Below are 25,108 nucleotides of genomic sequence, written 5' to 3'. Positions count from 1 at the left end.
AACAGCATGACAGCGTCCCATCAGAGCTCGGTCCCCCTTTCCCCTGGAGGCCGACGCCTAGAGGCAACCCGCCAGTTGCATACGAGAGCGTACACTTTATGCAGAGAATACCTGAGGGGAGTATGGAGAGACATCGAACCAGACCAAATGAGAGTGTCTGTGGTCAGGTAAACTGAGATACGTCACGTGAATTGCTCGCCCGATCTGTGCACACAGTTGCCAAACTGTGGCTTTTTCAATGATGTAAAGTGTATGTAAAGCTTCCAGGGAAAGGTCGATTTACCGTAGCCAATTGCTGAGACTCTGCCATTTATTTGTGGTTACTAGACTGCTCAATGCGGATGGAAACCTCCGTTTAACTGTTAGCATCGTGTCTACGGGAAATGGGCTAGACTGATTGACCTCTTAAACATTAAGCTACAGGTGCCGCAAATCAGAAATTTACATAGGAGAAGACATGATGTATGTAATAAGGGATAAGAACCATACATTGGGTGAAAAAAACCCCAACTCTTTTGTGATTGTGTATATATAATGAATTTTATAATTTATTAATTTTGAAGATGATCTAATTGAACTAATAACCAGCATACCAATCTATTATGCTGAAATCAACCTGTTCTTCAACAGTATGCCTTTGGTGCTGATACAATGTGACATTATAGGAAATAAAGAGTAACAGTTACTCTTCTTTAGTCCTGCAGAGGTTCTGTTTTCTATGCGTATTAAGGTTCTGATTTATTTTATGAATCTTGTCTACATTTTTGTTTAGTAACATAGACAATACATTACTCTCAACCTGAATGCAACTAAGGACATTGGCTGTAAGCCTCCCTGCATTGAAAAAGGATATGGAATGGGATGTATACTGTCTGCCTTCCCCCACTGGGGATTTTCAGTTCTTGTTGCTTCTGAGCCTTAAGACAGTAAAACATTTAGTGAATACTTTACTATTTGTCTTCTTACTCTCAGCGAAAGTACTGAGTGCAACCATTATTGTGTTTTTTGTTTTTTGGATTTTTTTTAAATTTTGGATTAATATAGATAGGGGAGAGAACAATGCAAGAAATCCATGCACACTCATTAAATACTATTTTAAAACACGTATAAGGCATAAATATTGGAAATTCGTCACATTATATGGCCATATATTGCTTTTCCTGCTGCTAAGCCAATGTACACCAAGTTTGGTGAGTCCTGTCTAAATTGTTATGGCTGGACAAAAAATCAGCGGGAGTGGGATTAAAAAAGCAGTCCTGCGCTGGTCTCTACTCCTGAAGCTCATTCCACCTGCTTCCTATCCAAAATGTCGGCCAGCAGGATGGGGTCCCCCTTCATCTGAAGAGATGCCAGCAAAAAGTCAAAAGTCTTCATTAGTGCGTCCCAATGGCAATCATCTATACATTGTATTTTTGTTTTTTTTTCTTCCTCCAGGTGTAAACAATCACAACATTTTATATATATATATATATATATATATATATATATATATATGTATGTGTGTGTGCAAAACCAAATCGTGAGGTAATGCAGGGATTTCTTTTTTGCAATATAACAGTGGCGTATTGGTTGTTTAAATGTAATTCCCTAAAGGTTATAGTTTATAAAAAAAAAAAAGTGTCCCTAACATTACAAAGTTAATGGGGTAAGAGGTATATCTGTTGTTGGCTGATAATAAAAAAAAAAAAAAAAAAAACTGAAGGACTCAATATTGGCTAATAGATGGTGAGGAAAAATACAGTGTTTGATCAACAATTTACAGTCTCTTGGCATGCATCCTACATTAAAAGCTTGTTTTCTCTTGCGTCATTCATTCTCACTCACTACTCTAAATGCCACCCTCATCTAAGTTATTTCCTATATTTACACAAGCTGAGTTTTTGTTTTCCTGTGAATTGTGTAATTTCACCAAAGTTTGGATGGGCTTCACCAAACTGCCTTTTGTTTAAACCATATGATAACTACTGAAAGTAGGGCTGCAACTAACGATTATTTTAATAATCGATTAGTTGGCCGATTATTTTTTCGATTAATCGGGTAAAAAAAACAATATGCAAATTTTTAGTTTATTTAAAATAATTTAATGAACTGGATGTTAAAAAACAACTTAAAATTTACATTAACATTCTTATTTTGTTATGATGTAATAAAAAAACAATATTTTCAAAGTACAAAAACCCAAACAATATTTATGAAACAAAATAACCCCAAACATTCTGAAAAGAGGTGGACTATTACTGTTCAAGAAACTTTGCCCCAGCCCTGGCACTTTGCACCCAGCACTTTGCACCCAGCACTCAGCAATTTGCACCCAGCACTTTGCCCCACCCCCGGCACTTTGCACCCGGCACTTTGCACCCGGCACTTTGCACCCAGCCCTGGCACTTTGCACCCAGCACTTTGCCCCAGCCCTGGCACTTTGCCCCAGCCCTGGCACTTTGCCCCAGCCCTGGCACTTTGCACCCAGCACTTTGCACCCAGCCCTGGCACTTTGCACCCAGCCCTGGCACTTTGCACCCAGCACTGTGCCCCTGCACCCAGTCTCCAACTCTGCCCTGCCCCCACATTCTGCCCTGCCCCCACACTCACACCCTGCACCCACTCTGCCCTGCACCCACACTCACACCCTGCCCTGCATCCACACCCCCACTCTGCCCTGCACCCAGTCTCCTGCCCTGCCCCCACACTCACACCCTGCCCTGCATCCCCACCCCCACTCTGCCCTGCACTCAGTCTCCTACGCTGGCCTGCCCCCCCACCCCCACTCTGCCCTGCATCCCCTGAAACCCCACCCCCACCCCCGCGAACCGCTCTGTGCGAATGGAGCCACTCGCACAGAGCGAACCGCTCTGTGCGAACGGAGCCACTCGCACATACATGAAGAATACTTACCTCCGGAACGCGTCACATCCGTCACGCAACTAAAAGAAGGCGGGGAGTGCAGAGCGTATAGCGGAAGCGGGGAACGCTCGCGGAGGTAAGTAAAAGGAGCCAACAACGAATCGATCACTCGATGAATCGATAACGGAAATCGTCGACAACGATTTCCGTTATCGATTATTGTCGATTTTATCGATTCATTGTTTCAGCCCTAACTGAAAGCATAATAAAGGCCTTTTATGAGAACAGAGTAGATGGTTTTTTGTTTTGTTTTTTTTGATCTGAATATTAATCACACAAAAAACTGCTGGGTAAGGAGTAAGGACTTTGACCTTGACTTCACTGTTGTGCTCTATGACTGATAACGCTATAGAAGATAAAGAATAGTTAGATGTTCATATTTATCGACCAATGTTTTGTTTCTTTCTTCACTGCATACACTGGGACTTTATCTAATCTGTCACGTGGGGATTTTCCAAGGACCTAGCGTGATAATATGATGCCAGATTAACTAAACAAATTTGTTATTGTTTTCATGAATATAATATATGCAGTTGATGTGTTTTATCCTATGTGTAAAAGAGATCTCCTCAGTGTGGTTAAATGGCCTCCATCATGCAACTGTAAGGTTTTGTGAGCTGTGGGTAGGTGTAATATTTCAACTTATTTCACAATGTGATGAAGAGCCATCCTCTCATTGCCTTTCATTAGACATAGTTACAATAAGTGACACTTAAAGGAGTTTCTATGAAATCTCTTCTCTTGACCTGTTCTTTGAAGTCCTTGCTCTATTGAGTATGTCGATTTAGTTGATTCCTGGAAAAATGACAGGACATGGCTGCCTGACATATATATATATATATATATATATATCTATATCTCTATCTCTATCAGGGCTTGACAAATTTGTTTTGAATCTAGGAGCCAGCTAGAAAAGCTAACAAAGTTTTATTTTCAACGACAAAAATTGATGTCTCCAGGGAATCCCCCCCCTTAAATATAGTTCACTTTCTTCTTTCTTTTTATTTAATACTTACATTTTCGCTTTTCTTTCTTCTTTTTTTTTTCCCCGCTCTCCTCCTACTTAACGATCCTTTCCCTGTCACAAGGAGCTCTTCTGTGAGCCCAGCCCCCTTGAGTGTCATGTCTTGAAAGGGGCGGGACGAAGAACCTCACTGAGGCACTGCCACTCAGCAGCACAGTGTGTGCAAGCAGGCCACCTAACGCCTAAAACAAAACTAAAGTGGGCGGCGTGCACACACGCCAGTCTTACCACCTCACCTCGTGCCTGCACTACGTGAACTTCGGTCTGCCATCCCACTTGCTTTAATTTTATTAGGCGGACGGCTTGCACACCATGCTGCGGCCTGCCGGACTTCAACGTGTGGCCTGCATTTGGCCCGCGGCCACACGTTGGACCAGGGGCGTAACTAGACGCCTCAGGGCCCGGGTGTGAGAATCTGTTAAGGGCCCCCCTCACCCCCCCCAAAAAACATGATTTTTACCCAACAATTTTTTTTCAACTAATTCAACAAATTCAATTTACATATTGAATCATATCTGTAAAAAAATCAAAGAAAAAGGGGCGCATGTACAAAGGGCATAATTATTAAAAAAAACGGAAAAAAGATTTCGGGCGGCCCCTTGGCTTGGGCCCCCCTGCCGCCGGGGCCCGGTCGCAGTCACGACCCCGGTAGTAACGCCACTGCGTTGGACGCCCCTGACCTAGACGTCAGGACGAAATTCTCAGTCGACCTGGCGCCTGGGATTTGTTGAGCCCTTATATATAATATATATATTATACAGGGCCAGTTTGGCCTTCCTTACCTGAAAAACTTGCTGGGGCTGGCCCTAACATACAATTACTGATTACAGATCGCACCATAGCACAATTAGAATATGTATACTCTACAAAATTAACCATGATACTTAACACCAGCACTGTCACGTAGTAGTAGAATGCACATTCCTATAAGCTTCTAATTTGAAAAGAGTGCAAAAGGGGTCCACTAAATATTGTATAACATTGTGGTCATTCCCTTTTAAAGGAGCAGTAATTTGGAGACAGAAACCTTCAGAGCTGTACGGCAGGGAGGTACTCTCTAACACGTGCGTTGATTCACTGCTTTGGTAATATTAAAGTGTGTGTCTATAATCTGGTTTTTTGAATTCAATTTTAATCAAGCTCTCAGTGGTGGTTTCAGTACATCCTGGTGGAAGTACAAGCCCTCTATAGTTAATGGCACTCGTCCTTATTGGTGTTTATGCATCTGGGAATCAGAAGTCTTGTTTTTGCACTGGTGCACTGTCTCTGCTTTTATCTAAGGATGTGACCGTTTAAGTACAATGTATGATGAGCGATACATCTTCTCTCTTTTAGTGGTGGCCTGAGCAACCTTCTGTATAAGTGCAGTCTTGTAGACTCCGTGAGAACACAATCCACTGAGCCTCGACAGGTTCTGCTACGGCTGTATGGAGCTATTCTGCAGGTAAAGTAGACTATCCCATGGGGTATGTATGTATGTATATATATATCTATATATCTATAATACCCTTGTTAGATTTCTGAGAATGTATGCACCACTGCAATCTTATTATGTTGTCTTGCAGGGTGTGGATTCTCTGGTACAGGAAAGTGTCATGTTTGCAATTCTTGCCGAGCGCTCCCTTGGACCACAATTATATGGTGTATTTCCGCAAGGACGCCTTGAAGAATATATCCCTGTAAGATGCGTTTAGCAGTGATTTGTACACATGTTTATAGACTGACTTTTGTTTCCTAAGTTATATGCTCTGTTTAGTTGGGCTACATTGCAACAATGGGGTAGTATGTATAAATGGGTAAGTCCTTTTTTTTTTTTTTCTTTCTTCATAGTGAATTTGGCACAGTTAGATTGGACCATTAGGTTTAAAATTATTTGTTGATGAATATCTCACTTCAGAGTAGACGGTTGGTGACATCTGAGCTTGCTGACCCTGAAGTGTCCAGTGAGATTGCACAGAAAATGGCCAGATTCCATGGGATGGAGATGCCGTTCAACAAAATGCCGGTGTGGCTGTTCAGTACCATGGACAAGTGAGTAGAAGAGGGCATAGTATAACAGAGCTTCTAATACATGTTATGAATGAGAAGCAAAAAAAAAACTGTAAAAGACTCTCTCATATTAATATAAACACAATTCGGGGTCGTCATGACGTAGGGACGTACCTGCGTGCTTCCTCCTCCCTCCGTCCCTCTTTCCCCTCTCTCCTTCCTCTACCGGAGTTTGCCGCTTACAATTGCCGGCTAGAATCCAGGCTTGGGGCTGAGTGCTCCGGCGGCTGAGCGGTCCGGCGGCCGAGCGGTTCGGCGGCTGAGTGGTTCGGTGGTCTGGTGGTTCAGGTGGTGCAGCACGGCACCGGATAAGGTGATATTGCGGCAATACCCCCGATACCCCGATACAGCAGCACGACGGCACGGCACGGCAGTCCCTCTGTCTCCCTTTTTTTTTTTTTTGTGGCAAGATCTGGTAGTACTCCCTCTGGTGGTGAGCTAACCAGATTACAACTATATATCCTGTAAAAGGAGTTAAGTTGGAAAATTGATGAAGTGTTTGTTGGGGCTTATTGCCTAAATGCCTGTTCATCATTCAGATGCACTGCGGTCTGGACACTGCAAAAGGAGTTAAGCTGGAAAGCCGATGAAGCGTTTGTTGGGGCTTATTGCCTAAATACGTGGTCAGCATTCAGATGCACTGTGGTCTGGACACTGCAAAAGGAGTTAAGCTGGAAAGCTGTTGAAGTGTTTGTTGGGTCTTATTCCCTAAATGCCTGTTTAGCATTAAAATGCACTGTGGTCCGGATACTGATTTGTCTTAGATTATTTCAACTCAATTCAATCCAATTTAAGACTGGAAGTCTATATATTTGATAATAAAGTAAAAAGAACAAGGAGAAGAGGGGAGGAAGAAAGGAAAAGGAAGGAAATAGAAAATGCCTCCTAAAAATCCAAATCGGAAGTCCGCAGGCATTAGCTCTCCAAAAGGGTGTATTGGGGCAGGCAAAATTGACAAATTCCTTAAAGCCTCCCCGGTTATGACGAAAACCCGCTCAGCAAAAAATGTGCCCTCAGTGGAAGGTAGAGAAGATATAGACGAATTAAGATCTGTATCTCCCCCAGAAACGGAGAATTTTGGGGGGGAGAATACTCGGTCAAATGAACCGGGACTCCTCAGTACCATTCTTAAAGAAGTGCAAAATTCCAATCAAGCTCTAGTGGAATTAAATTCAAAAGTTAAAAGCTTATCGGTTGAAGTCTCCTTTATTCGAGATGACTTAAATAAGATACGAGAAAGGATTGATAAGTTGGAAACATTGGTCCCTTCTTTAGATAAAGAAACCACGCAGATAAAGAATATTACAACTTCTCTGAGTACGGACATGGGGAAATTGAAAGAGAAAATGAGAGACATGGAAGACAGATCCAGAAGGAATAACATTCGTATTCTGGGTTTACCAGAGGGGGTGGAGGGATCAGATTCTAAAATGTTTTGTCAGAGATGGATTGAAGAGACTGTTGGGCTACAAACACTCTCTCCGTTATTTTGCGTGGAAAGGGCCCATAGAATTCCAGCAAAAGCCCCTATACCGGGGGCTCCAGCCAGGACTATGATAATTAGATTGTTAAATTCATCAGATCGTGATGTAATTCTTAGACGTGCCAGGGAAATGGGTACAATCACATATAATTCGGTAAAGATTGCCATGTATCCAGATTTTTCCAGGGAAACACAATTACATCGAGTGGCCTTTGGGGAAATTAAAAAACGGCTTAGATTGGCGAATATTCCTTACTCTTTGTTGTTTCCCACAAAGCTCCGAGTACAATATAAGTCAGGAACCTTATTTTTCTTGAGTCCTCAGGAGGCGATGGTTGGAAGGAGAGGGGTTGTAATTCTAAATGTCTAATTTATTTTGTTGTAGGGATGGAGGGGGGGGAGTAACTATGACGGTGTGTAGAGATACGTGGGGAAATTGTCCACCACGCATCACGGGGGGGGGGGTTATGTGTCTGCAGGGTTAAGATTTTTTTTTTTTTTTTTTGAATGTCGATTAAGGTTTTGTTTTGGAATGTGAGGGGAACGGGGGAACGTAAGAAGAGGGTAGCCATATTTGATCGCGTTCAGAAATATCTTCCGGCTATTATTTGTTTAGCTGAAACGCATACGATAGGAGAGACTCAGAGGAGGTTGTCAAGAAGATGGGCTCAGGTGGAATTACACTCCTCTCATTCTAATTATTCGGCTGGAGTTTCACTACTTTTCCATCGTAATATTCCATTAGAGATTAAGAACAAAAAAATTGATGGGAGAGGTAGATTTATTTTTGTACATTTGACAATATATAACCGAGAGATGATTATGGCTTTTTTTTATGTTCCTCCCCCTTTCTCCTCACAGCCAATAAATGCATTAGTTCAATTTATTCGAGATAAGGAACATCTCCCATTATTTTTGTTTGGAGATTTTAACTGTATATTGGATTCTGTGAAAGATGTGGTCCGAGTGGGTAATTTACGGACTATGAATGTAAATATCCAGACCCCATTAGCAAGAATAATTGAAGAACTAGGTTGGAATGATCCTTGGCGTTTAATGAATCCTGTTACACAAAGATTTTCATGTTTTTCCGCCTCGTATCAAACTGCATCTAGGATTGATTTAGTTTTATGTAATGATTTGGGGACTAGGTTTATTCATAAGATCGTATATGACTCGAGGACAATCTCAGATCATGTACCATTAGTGGTCGATTTGTTATTGGGGGAGGGGAGGAAGAATGAAGGGAAACCTTTTAGGTTCAATCCCCATTGGCTAACACTATTGGACACTAAAGAGAGGAATATTCATACCCTAAAAGAGTTTTGGGAGATAAATAGAACATCCGCAACTTTAGGGGTGGTCTGGGACACACTTAAAGCATTTTTGCGGGGGCTGCTCCTTAGAGATGTGGTCATAAAGAAACGAAGTTTCTTCCAAAAAGAGAAAGCTATAAGAGAGAGAGTTTTCAGTAGTGAAGCAAATTTTGCAAAAGATCCTTCAAGGGAGAATCATAAACAAATGAAAGAATTACAGGACCAACTTGCAGCTTTGATGATAGATAAGGCACAACACAAGTTATTTTTTAGAGGTCAAAGGAACTTTGTAGAAGGGGGTAGGCCGGGGAAATTGTTAGCAAACTTGGTAAAGGCCCAGAAAGATAAAAGCGATATCTTGGCAATTGAAGAGGAAGATGGTAGGGTGGTAAGGGAACCAAGTAAAGTACAGGCAGTAGTTGTTAATTTTTTTTCTAAGCTTTATCAAGCAGATCCAGTAGTAAATGAGGGAGATATAGTGGATTTTTTAAAGGAGTGTGCTTTACCTACGATCACGGAAGAACAGAAGGATGTATTAGAAAGGGAAATTACGGTGGATGAGATGAGGGATGCACTTTTCTCTTGTGCATCCTCCTCTGCCCCAGGAGGGGACGGTCTCCCTTTTGGGATTTATCAGGAATACGCAGGTGCTCTCTTACCTATGTTATGCTCAGTTTTTACTGAAGGTCTGAAAGAAAAGCAGCTACCAAGCTCTATGCTGGAAGCAGTAATTATTCTTATTCTTAAAAAAGATAAAAATCCAGCAAAAGTGGATTCATATCGGCCGATTTCCTTACTTAACACCGATGTGAAAATCCTAGCTAAAGTGCTAGCTAGAAGATTGGCAAGGTGTGTGTCGGATCTGATTGGAGAAGATCAGACAGGGTTTGTACCAGGAAGATTATTACATTCTAATCTTGAAAGAGTTTTTGCCAACCTCCAGCTGGGCAGGAACTCTTCCCACTCCATCCTATCTTTGGATGCCATGAAGGCATTTGATAGGGTGGAATGGAGTTTTTTATGGCATACGTTAATAGCTTTTGGTTTTGGAGAGGGTTTCTTGAGTTGGATACAACTTATGTATAGTTCTCCAGTAGCAAGGATAAACTTAAATGGTAAGCTTTCCGATATTTTTTCGTTAAGTCGAGGAACCCGGCAGGGATGTCCACTTTCCCCCCTCTTATTTATATTATATATTGAACCCCTAGCTCTTAGTATTAGGAAGAATCATCAAATAAGAGGATTTGGGATAAAAGGTAATGAAGATAAACTGCTGTTATATGCGGATGATCTATTATTGTTTCTGGAAGACACTGAAAAAATGCTCCCAATAGTGATAGACACGGTTGATAACTTCGGTAGTCTTTCGGGTCTTAAAATTAATTGGGATAAATCAACACTTCTTCCATTGAATCCAGCAAGTATCCCCAAGGTCCAGGGGGTTAAGATTTTGAGTCAGGGGGATCCTGTGGAATATTTGGGGATTAAAATTTCGAGTAAAGTCGAGCTTTTTATGAAGCAGAATCTTATCCCATTAGGTATAAAGATACAAAAAAAGGCGGAGATTTGGGCTAAACTCCCATTATCGTTGGCAGATAGTGAGTTTAGTGAAGATGATTGTTCTCCCGCAGGTTTTGTTTGTTTTGTCTGCCTCACCAGTGTGGATTCCGGATAAATGGTTTAGAGGGCTAGAAGCTGCACTGAGTAAACTTTTGTGGGGAAGAGGAAGAGTGCGTATGAAATATGCCAAGCTTACATCACCGGAGGGTGAGGGTGGTTGGGCATTGCCCCATTTCAAATTATACTTTCTAGCTACGAAGATTCAGAATTTGAGGTTAGACGAATATGGAAGATTAATACGGTTTCTTTTAGAAACTAGTGGGACCTCTAACCCCATTGAAATGTTGGAGATGGATTTACAAGTGGATGGGAAGGTTGGTTACACAACTTTGGTGAAATTATATAGGAAAGTATGGCAAGAAACTAAACGTATTTGTAAAATTGAGGGAAGTTTACCCCATACACGTATATGGCACAATTTAAAATTCAAGGAGTTTCACAAGGGTTTAGGGAGAGACTTTTGGATTAAAAAAGGTATTAATTTTGTTGGTCAGTTGTTTACTACTGGCCATATTAAGGGCTTTGATGAGCTTAAATTTGAATATGGTTTGGATAATGGTCATAAATTTTGGTACAATCAATTATTACATGCATATAATTACACGGAAAATAAGAAGTTTTTTGTACTTGAGACACATGATTTGTTTGAATTTTTACAGATAAGGACTATAGGGAAAAAGACACTTAGTATTATTTATAAAATGTTGCTTGGAGAAATGGATATAGGTTCCGAGATAAGATTAAAAGGTGGTGGGAAGAGGAGATCGGGGCTATTGATGAGGCCTCATGGAACCGTATTCTAATTAACACAGGGTGTTGCACTCTAAATAAACAATACCAATTCACTCAACTTAAAATTATTTATCGGCTATACTACTCTCCGCATCAGCTATGGAAGATTAATTGTAGAGACAATTCAGATTGTCCCAGATGTGGGGCCCTTAATGCAGGTTTATTGCACTTATGGTGGCAATGTGATATGATAAAAAATTTCTGGGACGACATATTTAATTTTTTGAAGATTAAATTTAATTGCAATGGTGTAATAGATCCAAAGGTTGTAATACTAGGTGATGTAGAACAGTTTGGCAGGTTAAACAAACTCTTCAAGAAAATCTTTTTTTTAGGGAGATTATTGATCTTGAGGAAATGGTTTGATAAAGGAGCCCCCGCACTACCCCAGTGGTTAAATTTGATTGACCAAATTAAAAAATATGAACAATATAGAAGTGGTGAATCCAAAAATAAAAAGAGGGACTTCCAATTTACTTGGGGTCTATGGTGATATATAATTATTTATTTATTTATTTATTTTCCTTGCAGACACAGGGCGGGTTGGGAGGGAGGTTATACATTTGTGAATACTGTCTATTTGGTTTTAATGTATTTATTTATTTGATAAAAGAAAAAAAGAAAAAAAAAATAAATAAATAATAAAAAAAAAATTTAAGTAAGGTCCCTTATATTTAAGCATTTATATTTCCTACTAATGAAATTTTTGTTCATTGTCGGGTTCTCTGTGTGCAATAAAAAAGTTAAAATAAACAAAAAAAAAAAAATATAAACACAATTAATGGAGAGCGCATGCCAAAATTCATATCCATCATCCTCCTGATCCCCTTTGCTCTGTCCTGTGTTAACTCAGAAGTACATGGCTAGCCTTTTTCTCTCAACGTCTTGCAGGTATATGTCTGAGATTTCCACTCTTTCATTTACGGAAGATTCTCTGATGGAAAAATTTTACCAGCTAAAGAGTCTCCATTTAGAGGAAGAGATGCAAAGTCTGAGGTAAGAATTGTTTGGGTTCGAGTTACTTGCCCCTGGCCTTATTTATCCAGTATTTTTATGTCTGACTTTCTGAAGCGACTAGTCTATGAATACACTTTATGGCTCGGCTACCTGGAGCCCTCCCGTGTGGGATGTGGGCAGGAAGTCCCGCTGATGTTGATGGGTGGTCCAGCGGACATCACGGGACACACGGCTGTTTAATGGGGAAATGGGCAGGGTTTGTCACAAACCTGCTCCCGCAACCCAGAGTTTTCCCGGTGGTGATCTGGTATGCGCACGACAGATAATTTCTCTAGTTCTCTGTGTGGTGACTATAGCTCTGAACTTACACATTTTTGTTTTTTATAGCAAATAACTGCAAATGTGACCATTTTGTTTAGGAAGTAGGTGCGCCTTTGGTTTTGTAGATGTTACATCTGTCAATTTGTCCTATCTTTTTATAGATTGCTTTTGGAATCCACAGCATCTCCTGTTGTCTTCTGTCACAATGATGTTCAGGAGGGTAAGAGACACTCAACATTCCCTGATATTCTCCTTTGCAAGATTAGTTAGGCCATATTGTTGGGCAGTTTTTCATTGGGCCACCTAAACACTTGCATAACTGGTGCTTTAGTTCATACTACACCAACATTCTTACGGCATCAAGTTTTGTTTTTTTTATGATATTTGTAATATCACATAATACTAAATAAACTAATACTAAAAGTTAGAACACTTACAGTATTTAACACGACTAGACTGTCCTATGAATTAAATGTTTACAGTTCACCAATACTTTGTTGGGATCTCTGGGTCATCATGAGCTTGTGGCCAGTTTTATGATTGTGTGTGCCCCTTTCCAAGACCTTAACTGACATTATTTTTTCCCCATCAGGTAATATCCTGCTTCTTTCATCTCACAGTTCACCTTCAGAAAGACTCATGCTCATTGACTTTGAGTACAGCAGCTACAATTACAGGTCAGTCCGTTGTCTAAAGTGAACTGTCTGTTTACCTGCTCTCAGATGTTCATTCTTTATCAATTCTGATGTACTGCTTTTTAGTGAAAGCGATTGCGTCATGCTTGGCATTATATGAGCAAGACCTTGTGTGCTTCTGAAATGCAGTTTGTTGCATTGATTTGTATGGATATTAAATGCTTTTAGTCTGTCATATGCTTCCCATGTGATGTTAAACATGTGAGTGCTAATGGCACAGTTAGTGCCTCTGTTCATGGATTTCATGATGATATCCTTAGTCTTAGACTGAGCAGCTAGTTTGAGTTAATGCCCGTGTTATATGTAGGTTGGTAAAAGGTGCTCTTGATAAGAAGCCAATCATAATTAGTACACTTGCAGTTTTATTATTTGCAAATTGTTAATGTCATATCTGTACATCTGCTAACGTATGAGCTCTATGTTGGTAGAGGTGCAAGGTATGAATGTCTAAAGGAAAGGTTAACGCAGAGATTCTAAAAGGGCTTGGTAAGTACTTTCATATAATAAGAGGCGAGCAAAGATTATTTGACAAATCAATTGTTTAAAATGATTGTTTTAATCAGGGCCGGCCCAAGACAAAATGCCGCCTCTCCGTCTGTCCCTGCCGCTCCCCCCCCCCCCCCCGTACTTACCTTTCAGCAGTCCTGCGGCGAGTCTCCCTGTTCGGTCTCGGTGCCGGCTTGTAATGCTGAGTGCCGGAAATGAGATAATCTTCCGGCACTCAGCATTACAAGCCAGCACCGAGACCGAACAGGGAGACTCGCCGCAGAGGAGAGAGAGGGGCGCCGAGCGGGTACTGACGGCTTGGTAAGCGAAAACCACTCGGCTTCCCCTTTCTCTCTCTTTCGCTTTTAAAAAAAAAAAAAAAGTGCAGCCTGGAGCGGTTGCCCCACTCTGCTCCATTGTCGGGCCGGCCCTGGTTTTAATGAAGAATTAGTGACTGTTGTGTTTTCTTTAACATAACAGAAATCCTACTTAGAACTACAATCAACTGCAGATCAATATTGCTTGAATACTCCGTCTCAATAGAAGTGACCAAAAAATAAAAGGAACAACAAATAGCGCAAATAGCTTCAAGCAATTATTTGTGAGACTAAATTAGTAGTAGTGCCTCTCGCCTCTAATACTTAGCTACCCAACGACTCAAAGTAACGGGATAGTGGTATGCTGTCATGTTGGGGAGGGTGCAGTAAATGACCGTTAATGTCCCCAAAGGGCAGCATGATATGGCCAATTTATATAAGCAACTCATGATTTCATTTTTAATGGTACTGTCTCTTGGGACAAAAAAAGATTAGATGCTGTTGAGGCCCCTGCTTGTGAGAGTTTTAATGCTGAGTTACATTTCAGGGCTGAAGGTCACTTACTATCGCTGACGTTAATGCCACTGATAGTGACTGAAGAAAAACACAATTGCATTACTGTTTTTATGTTCACATTGTGTGTTCAATAGTCACGTGGTCCTGAGTTCTCAGTTTTTCCTCCAAGCTGCATATTTAAAAGCAAAATCCCATTTGAAGGAATATCGACCATAGTGCATTTATCTATTCCGTTTTTAAATAATTCTTTCTGAGGCTAATGTAATCTGCTGTTAAAACATGAATCCTCCAAAAACTGCTTTAGGGGATGAATCAGGGTGGTGCATGGATTATCTGTAAAAAGTCTATCCATCACAATACAGAGTGTCACAGTCACTCGGTGTTACCAGATAAAGTGTTCACCAACTCGGGATGAGGCGGATGCTCGTATCTTGGATAGATGGGACGTTCTATTCTCATACATATAAAGAAGGCTAGACAGGACTCGGTAATTCCAGAATAGTCAGTCCAAGCTTATTAAGTAATAGTGGGGGAAACAACGAAAGCCCGAATTTAAGAGAACTCCCACAATTTCTTTAATAGTATCGGATTACAATTGTGATTTCAAAAAGATATGTGCTGTTTTCTTTTTGCATAATAGTTTTTTAGGCTGCCTTTAGTGGTTTACTAATGTCTCGGTCTTAATTACCCATCCTGAACCTCTTACTGAAGAAAGGATTTTATTGTATAGGCAAGACTTAGAATTGCCATAAATGTGGTATTTGAGCAAGGAAATTATTCAAAATATCGCATGACAACTATAGCAATCATGTCTTCAGATAAAGGAAGTTTATTGAAGCTACATTAGCTAATGTGTTTTGCAGATAAGCTTAAACAATAGGGTGACTGACGGCCAGCAACGGGAGGCTCCGTTCTTTAACCCCAAATAGTATTCAGCACAGGATTACCTTTTATCTCAAATTACATGTCATGGTGGGATATGGGATCCGAGGTGGTTTTTTTTTCAAAGGAGGGGGAATGTTAGAATAAAAGGTCATAATCTAAAATTAAAGCTATAGAGGCTTAGATGCAGTGTAAGGAAGTTTTCCTTTACTGAGAGGGTGGTAGGCAAACGGAGCAGTCCCCAGCAGAAGTGATAGCGGGTAATACGGTGAGAGAATATAAACATGAATGTGGTAGGCTTATGGCTGTCTCAAATCTGAGATAAGACCAAGGACTTTAGGTCTGAGTCTTTGCATCAGGAAAAACACCAGACTAGATGGGCTGAATGGTTCTTATCTGGTGTCAAATTCTATGATTAAACAATAAAATCCAGGGCAAATTGTATGAGCTGGGTCATCGCAGATAACTCAGATAGCATATGTTTATTTCTAGTACTGTTATTTGTGAAATTTCCCCGATTTTCAGGTTCAATTATTTGTTTTTATAGGCATAGGTACAGTATGGTAACTCTTAATTTATTTTTATCACTTGTTCTAATAACAACATTATTGGGACTTATTTATAAAGCACAAATGCTCTGCAAATTTTTGAACATTCTGTAACAAACTAAGCGCACAGATAGGTGAAAGATTCTGGAGCCTTGGTTTAATAAAAGCTAGTACTGTACTGCTGAGGCTCTGTTTAAGCCAATGTTGAACAACAAAACCATCCTTAGTAATTTACTGCTTGGTTTATAACCTGGAGTTATAGGTAGGGCTGTTGTTGACCAACTTGTTGATTACCCTTGGCCTAAAATTAGTGATTTATTAGCTCTGAGCACTGCCCTAGGCCTGACCCAGTGCAGTGCCTTCAGCCGCTCTGTCCCTCATGCTGGAATATATCATCTCCATGTACCCTGTGTCATAAACGTGCACAGCGCCTTTTACTGAATGCTTAGCAATGGACCTACTGTGTAGATCGGCATTGTCTCTTGTAACTGGTCCGTTGAGCAGTGAAACATGGCGGCTTAACTGCCCAGGAGAGCATCTTCCACCTGGCTTTGCAGAAAATGCTCCCCTGTTGACCTAGGCCAGAACACCTTCCTGCTTAAGTGCTGTATTGCTTGACATTGCTGTATTGCTGATGTATGTATTTCTACTCTTAGCATGTCCCTGATATTGTCAGTGTTTTGTTGTTTCTTGTCGCCAGAGGGTTTGATATCGGAAATCACTTCTGCGAATGGGTATATAATTATCATCACAATGAATGGCCTTTCTTTAAATCACAGCTGGATGACTATCCAACGAAAGAGCAACAGGTGAGCAAATAAACTGTTAATTTCCAGACTTGACGAATGTACGCTGATCAAACTAATAGGCCTATATCGGCAAGATCAGAAACCTGCCAGCTCCATCCTCTCTCTGTCTGAGCTCCTTCACAATGTATATGTGGAAATGGGCTTTCGGAAGATATTGCAACATAGGAGCCTCATCTCATACCAAGAACGGCGCTGAAGTAGCCTGCCCTATAAGAAGATATATACTCCGGAGGGGCATCACCGTGTTTTTTGTTTTTCCTCTCTCACTTGCACCATTACAGAGGAGACCTCTCCGTTAGCAAGCCTCCCCTGCACGAGGAATACAATAGACATACATTTCAGCCTCTCATAGGTCTTGTCGGTGTCGTACGGCTGAAATCCCTCTAGATACAGTGAGTCAGGAACCCACGCCTAGGCATACCCTGAATTAATTACAGTTAGACTGGAAAAACCACATGGAATCCTCCTCTTGTTGTAATCACCATCTTGTAATGGTCCAAGTGAGCAAAAAATGGTGATGCCCCTCCCGAGTAGGTCTCTTCCTACAGGGCGGGTTATTTTCAGCATTGTCCGCTCCCATGTTGGTTTTCTCTCTGAAGGAATTATCCATGCTTTTTGAAATATCTGTTCTGGGGCATATCTCTCTCCTGGCTATTATTAACAACAAGTCCTTGGGTGACTGCTTCTTTGTAGGCCACTGGGGAAAAACCACAGGAATTAAATGCTTACTGTTTAATGAAAAGGATGACAAGATGACTCGGTGAACAGAGATACATTTATAAAATCAAACATACATGAAAGGAAGCATATTAATGTATCCCTTCTCTATGAATTTAAAGTGATAGCTGGGCATCCGATTACTGTACCCAAAATGTGGTTCTTATGTAGGAGCAACATGTAATTCTGTTCCGTCTCTTAATCAGTGTTTGTCTTATCAGCTGCCTTTTTTACGTTCCTACCTGGCTGAGATGTTTCCTGAGCTCAACGAGGATGAACGTCGTGCTCAGGAAGAAACAATGGTTATTGAGGTGAACAGGTAATATGAAAATCTTGTGCGATTTATCCTTTATCAATACTTTTGAAGAGTGTAATCACTAAAAGATAATATTTGAGATAAAAATTCGAGCTGTTGGCCATTTTGTACTCCTAAAGGGGAAATTGATTTACAACTATTGCTTACCAACCGTGTTCTACTTTGAGCCCAATACAGGGTTAATCACATGAATAACGGTATAACAATTGCCTTAGGAAACTGGTTGAATATCACTTCATTTAACACACTGCCATTTTCCCTACCTTGTTTTATGTTTTAATAAACCACCCCCATTGTTTCTCTGCTGGAAAAAAAATCAGAAGAAACACAACTTTATTAAGCTTGATTAAACTTTTGACCCAGCACTGTAGCTCTTTTTTTTTTCCTTTAACAAACTGTGTAGCTCTGATAGGTTGGTATCAGATATGTGGTGTGTACCAAATGGTTTCTTATTTTTTACTTACCATGCTTCTACCATTTGTTGTTTTTTTTTAATTATTATTATTTATATGTAGGTTTGCTTTGGCCTCACACTTCTTCTGGGGTCTATGGTCCATTTTACAAGCAAAAATCTCCACTATTCAATTTGGGTATCTGGTAAGTATTGAGTGTGGGACTTCCTTTTTGTTTTTACCTACTGCTACAGGCTTATTAGATCCTGTTATCTGAATTACATGTAAAAGAGATTTCTGTCACCACCTAAAGGTGGTTGATAATCCGGCGGTGCACTGGAGATCAGGGTCTCATTCCACAGCCTGGGGTCCACAGCATTACTAGCTAACTGCTGACTGACCCCCAATGTAACTGCAGTTACACCAGAATAACTCTGCTGGCTTGGTCATAAAGTTAAATAAAATAAACTCCTGTGAGCCCATTTTGAGCCCAGCTGTCAGGGAAGGAACACAGAGTGATTTAGACATGAGAGGAAGGGGCTGGCAGACAAGGAGTCTCCCCATGAATTTGTCCTTTCCAAACTCAAACTTACCTCCATGTGTCTCAGGGGGTTATCGTGACAAGCCTTTTTTGATCACTCCCTCATTAGCATCCATGAGGCAGATGTGCATCAGCGTCACGTGACCCAATGCTACTAAACTGTTTTAGATGTTTAGATCAACAGGAGAGCGGCATATTTTAAATGATCTCATGTGACTTTTTTTTCCTTAATAACTTAAGTACATGCTATTATGTACTAAAAGAAATTTGCCTGCTAGGATGTAATGTACTATGTATGCCAGCCAGGAGTCTGCTCAGCCAGGTAGAGCCAGCATTGATCTACGCACATTGGGTGTTTGTTACAACATAAACACTGGTTACGCTTAGCCATTACAGCAATCCCATCTCCTGGCATCAGTGAACACTGAATGGAGCCCATGCTGGCTGATAAAGGAACTGCAATATATAAGTGTGTGTGTGTGTATATGTATATATATATATATATATATATATATATATATATATATATATATATATATATATATATATATTATATTCAACGTGTATGTCTATGCATGTATAGATTACATACCTTTTCTCTCAGTGATCACTGTATTATACAATAATCAGCTACATTAGTGCAGCTGCACTTGCTTTGTTAATTATTTCTTCTTCTTCATTCCTTAGGTAGTTGTAGTAAAAATTGTATGGACCCTTTTGCACATGAGATCAATGTTTCCTGTGGTAATGCTCTATTTGTTTGTTTATATTGTAGGAATACGCTATGTCTCGGTTCGAAGCATATTTTCAACAGAAGCCTCTTTGGTCCTGAAGTGCATGTGTAGCAAGTGTTATGCCTCAAGCACATCACCCCACTTTCACTGATCACTGTATTCTGGCCGCCGCCATTAATTTCCCTGTCTTTCTCCTTGGATCGTGTACTTTTGTTTATCAAAGCAAATATTCCTTATACGCTTTACCACCCGATGTCTTCTGTGCACACTATGTCCCCCTGAAAAACACCTTTTCTCAGTGCTGCTGTTAAAGTGGGTCAACAGAGGTAGCAGCTCTGAGCCCAGACTTATGTCCCCTCAGCCCTCTCAACAGCCACCAAAGGCGTGAGGTCTGTATAGCCTCTTGCACATTCCCCTCTTGACATTTTGTCCTCCTGCTATATGATGTCATATCTGGATGCCCAGCAGCAACCCTTTATATTTAAAGATATACTCTACTTGTTCACTGGTCAATAGCCAAGTGCTATTTACTTACCTTTCTTACAACTATATTGTTTTTATAAAGAAACACTAGGCATTGTACTAAAGCTTCTGCTAATATACTGATTTAATAGCAGAACATCTGTTTGAAACATTGACTTTGCTTTTGAATGTCCTTTCAAATGGTTTTAAGTCTCTCCATCTTGCATGGGATATGCAATGCTGCTATATCTTTAGTCCAATGACTGAAGATATTAGTGTTACTAGTACACGCAATAATTTAATTCCTATTCATTTTTTTTTAATAAAAAGTCAATTTAAAGCCATTGTGTTTTGTTTATTTCCTGCATTTTATCTCTCCAGTTTTATTGTACTGTTTGTAAAGCAAATCCCTTCCCCGTGTGGTGCTTATGGGCAATCATTGATATCCTAATGTATACTCCTCCTCTGGGTTATTTCTAACATGGTTTTTATTGCACTCCATCAGCCTTGGGTGTAGTTTGTGAGAAAAGCAACAATGACGCTAACCTTTTTTTCTGATATTATTCACGTGGCAGTTTGCTATTTAAATAGAGGGAAATGGAATGCTGAAATGTAGCAAAGTAATTATGGGGTTAAATGTTACATTTTGTTAAAATTTATTGAATTCCATATAATGTTTCAGTTGTTTTTAGCGTTTTTTGTACTTGTTTGCCCTCATAAATAACGCCGCCCGTCTTATGTTGTCTAGCTTATTTTTGGAGTCTCTGCACATTTATTATTATTATTATTATCATCAGGTTGTAATTTTGCTTACAAAAAGGCATAGGAAGAAAGTGTCCAAAATAAATTGCTCGTATTTTTTTAGACATTCCGTATAATAGAAACTATTTCTGCAACAGAGAATATTTTTCTTGCAACATTCCCTCTAGAATTATTAGGTAAAATGTTCTTGTTTTATTTTGTATACGTACATAGGCCAGTGTTTTGTGACATTGGGCCTGTGACTCTTCCGTCATTGGGAGCATGTGCTCCCCTGCTGGCCATGTCCCTGTGCAACATCTCATTTGTGTGTGTTGGGTCTCATGTTACACTGGGAGTACTTGGCTTCACTCTACAAAATCAGACACACATCTGAAGGGCACAGAGGACAGAAAGCAGCAGCTGCGTGATTCAGAGTGTATGCAACTGTATGCGTGTGTATGAGCCTGTGGATCTGAAGAAGTTTAACAAAATTAACAGGTGGGTTTGCACCGTACCGGCTTCTGTGTTTAGTTCTGTATACATGTAGAACTTTCATTACTTTTATTATAACTATGATTGGGCTTACTAATGGGGCTGAAGTTTGTGTATGTATTTATAACGCTGTATGAGCGATATCGTCCTACTACTTGTAACGTGTTCAACAATGTGGTGCTGTATACGGCTTGGTTATATTGTATGTGTCTGATGAAAATTAAGAAGGGAAAAACATTCCAACTTGGTGTGTGTTTATCTTAAAGCTCAGTCTCACTTTGTGTATCCTATGTTTACATCTTCTGGTTCCTGAAATATTTATCTTATATCTGAGTGGCTTAGTGCATTTATTGTAGTGATATTACTTGGATTGTTTTACATTTCAATTACAAAATTTTCCAGCAATCTATTATAGAGTCCTCTACATTATTTACAATACAGAATTTCGGGCCCAATTACTCTAACACTTATTTTTTTTTTTCTTGTGCAGTTGTATGAAAAAACCCACTCTAGGCTGAGGTTGCCCAACACCAAGGATTAAAGGGACACTGTGTACAGAGCCCAACTTTAGCCTCTCTAGTAGGGATCTTTGCTGAATCCAGCTGCAGTAGAGAGTAGCACTAGGGGTGTCTTTTAAGCATGTGCATGAGGATGTGTGTAGACACAGAGTGGAATTCGCCAGTTTTTTTTTTTTTATATATTGAGTATTAAGAGCTTGTTACAGATAAGTAACTTAAAACACAACGCTCTGCTTATATCACATGCATTGACAAATGTTATACCTAAGTTTACAATCACTGCTGAGTGGTCATGTGATATTGCTCAATTCTCCATTAGCTGCTAAGATTGGTAGGGGCATCCAGAAAAGAAAACTGCGCCAGTTAATCACAGATGTTGCACCAAATGGTTTGTTGACATCTAATAAATCTGTGTTGCAAATGGCATAATTAGCATATGACACATAGTGGCCCCATTTTATTTCGGACACTTGCATATCTCTTTAAAAAGACAGACTTGGGTAACGGAGTAATGCCAGACAGAGCCAAGCAAGAGCTGGGGACTCCACCCATCAGTGCCAGTGTCCTGTAGAGAGGAGTAGGAGGATTCATGATGAGAACAGTTTCCCTCCCCACCGACAGAGCTGGGCCTGCAATAATTGTGGCCTGGGGACCGGCGGCCACAAAAAATGGGTCGCAGCGAGACATAAAGGCCGTGAGCCCATGGGGGGCATTGTATGTATAGTGCTATAGAGAGGCCGTGAGCTATGCTAATTCTCAGGCAGCAGAATAACTGCGCTGTCTCGTACTGGGCATCCCCTTTACGCTACCTTACCATTCCCTGTGTCTGTGCTTTCCTACCCCCCCTCCCCTTTTTTTGCTCCCTACCTGAGCCCTCCAACCCTTACCAATTCTTATTCCTCTGATGGCCTGTACCGGAGCTTTCCCATCCACTCTCCTTATATAAGCACCCTTGCACTCTGCTCTGTACCAGAATGATATCCACTGCTCATAACATGCATTGTTGCAAATGTCCGGTAATGTAAATGATACAGAACCTGTGGATGGCAACAGTGTTGTTACTGTAACATGGATACCATGGCGATTTCGTAGTCTCCAATAGTGACTTTCCCTTCATTTTGAAACCAATGCAATTTCCAGTACATTTACATTTTGCAATTCGGGAACGTAAAAGCCAAGTTAGACTTGGTTGGAATATATTTAGTCTGGGACAATTGTATATTGTTTTTTCTAGAGCTACAGCTGATAATGCAGTCAAGATAAACATTCTTCATCCATTCACACAGGGTTGCTTGTAACTGTTTATACCCGAAATGTTGTTTACAAAGAGATTTTTAAGATGTAAGAATAATCCTGTCAGCAGTACTGTGGGCTTTATTATCTAGTTTCACATATCACTGACTGACACGGCTATAGTACTGGCCTGCAGCGTGTGGAATGTATAGGAATTACTTGTTACACGTCTAACACACAGCAGGATAGCATTGTGCCTGTGCTAGTAAGCAATATGTGGAAATGTATGTGTCCTGGGATACATGGCTGATGAGGTCACTCATCACACATATATGAACGTGTAGGACATCCCATTCCAAAACCATGGAGCCCTCTATTGTGCTATAATTGCCTCCGCTCTTCTGGGAAGGCTTTCCACAAGATTTTGGAGTGCGTCTGTGGGAGTTTGTGCCCATTCAGCCAAAATAGCATTTGTGAGGTTTGGCACTAAGAAAGAGCACCCCCCACAAAGTTGGAAACAATTGTCTAAAATGTCTTTGTATGCTGTAACATTAACAATTCAGTTCACTGGAAGTAAGGGCCCTAGCTCAAACCTTGAAGAACAGCCCCAGACCATTTTACCTACTCTACTGTATGTTCTTAGAGGTAGCATTCTCCTACCAAACCCAAATTAGCCCTTCCAGATAGTGAAGTATGATTAGTCACTCCAGAAAACACATTTTCACTGCTCCAGAGTCCAGCTGACCCTTGTATTGCACATAGTGCTGCTTGTCGGCTGTGGAAACCCATTTCATGAAGCTCCTGATGCACAGTGCTCGTGCTGATGTTTCTTACAGAGTAAGGAACGAGACAGGCAATTTTTATGTACTACACTCTTCAGCACTCAGAAGTCCCCCTCTGCAAGTGTGCATGGCCTACTTCTTTGGGGCTAAGCTTCCGCATCACAATTGCACATACATCAAAGCAGACAGGTCTCTGACATGCGGAGTTCTTTGACAGTGCCATGTCTAACGTCACTGAGCTCTGCAGTACGATCCATTCTACTGCCAAAGTTTGTCTATGGAAATTGATTTTATCTGCCTGTTAGCTGTGGGTCTGGCTGAAACACCTAAACTCAATCATTAGGAGCGGTGTCCACATACTTTTGGTCATACAGTGAATTAGGGGGAGAATAGACAGAAGGATAAAAAATTTGAAAGAATACTACATATCCCCTAACAAAAATCAATGTTAACGAAGCAGTAAATATTTTGTTAATCATAAATATTCATTAATGGAAAAATAAAATATCTATTACATACAAGTCCTGCTTGAAATTCGTCTGCCAGTAATAATGACAATATAGTACCTAGAGATGAATATGTTGACGTATGACCACTGATATATTGCTATAAGTTTTTGCTTTTTTTTTTAAATACACAAACACACAGTGGTTCCATTATGCCTAATAATATTATTAATTTGTGTTTAACAGACCTCGTCTATAGTGTTTTTAGATGGTTGCATATTCTTTGTTTATATGTGCTCTAGCTTTGTTTTTATTTATGGAAAAATATTTTTTCCTTGAGCCTAAAATTCAGTGCTGTATACCAGAAACATAAATTAGCATTGACAAACTGTTTTTATTTCATTTTGCTTTAATGAACTTCCTTTATTTCCAGACCTGGAGGATGTTATTGTCAGTCGTGTAATATTTTATTTGCATTTCCCCGCTCAAACCAGAGATCTGATATTTTAATGGCAATGGTAATTAAGTCTCCTTCTTTCATTAGACAGAGTGTCCAAAAGGGTGGTTAACCCCTTAAAATGTTTATCACATCATGTGGCGGTGTGTGTGCATCCGACGGGTGCAGGGAATTCTGCAGTCCTCGGGAACCCCATTTTTTATGGCAATTCTAATTAAGTCTCTTCCTCCATATACTTTCATTAGTTATTTAAATCAAAACTATGTTTGGTTAGTATATTATGTAATTTTCCCATGGAGTATTTCTGCAATCTGGAGGGGCAGCTGAAGACATTTTGGTGATTTATTTTTGTGCACTTGGAGATAACCTGTGCAAAAAATGCTAAACAACTGAAAGCATTTTTTTTTTTTTTTTATATATATTTTAAAGAAAAAAAATAATAATATAGGCTAATTTTGGCAAATATTGGTGGCCATATAGCTGCATGACAAAAGCAACCAGTGAAATAACCCAGATTGTCTACTTTCAAGAAATCTGGTTATCTATTTTTTATTCAATAAA

General features: G+C 40.2%; 1 protein-coding gene across 1 annotated transcript; it reads left to right on the top strand.

Annotated features, from left to right (window-relative positions):
- Positions 1-6: 6 nt before the first annotated feature.
- LOC149298689 (choline/ethanolamine kinase-like) lies at positions 7-19,514 on the top strand. Its single transcript, XM_089487049.1, has 11 exons — positions 7-167; positions 5,261-5,369; positions 5,491-5,604; positions 5,823-5,956; positions 12,077-12,181; positions 12,625-12,683; positions 13,056-13,140; positions 16,608-16,716; positions 17,655-17,752; positions 18,265-18,346; positions 19,458-19,514. Exons 1-11 carry the CDS (start codon positions 7-9, stop codon positions 19,512-19,514), a joined length of 1,113 nt encoding a protein of 370 aa, XP_089343175.1.
- The last annotated feature ends 5,594 nt before the right edge of the window (positions 19,515-25,108 follow it).

This window comes from Sceloporus occidentalis, unplaced genomic scaffold (assembly GCF_023333645.1).
Source record: "Sceloporus occidentalis isolate IW3139 unplaced genomic scaffold, rSceOcc1.0.p SCAF_31, whole genome shotgun sequence".
Lineage (NCBI taxonomy): Eukaryota > Metazoa > Chordata > Lepidosauria > Squamata > Phrynosomatidae > Sceloporus > Sceloporus occidentalis.
This window is presented reverse-complemented; position numbering and strand designations above follow the sequence as displayed.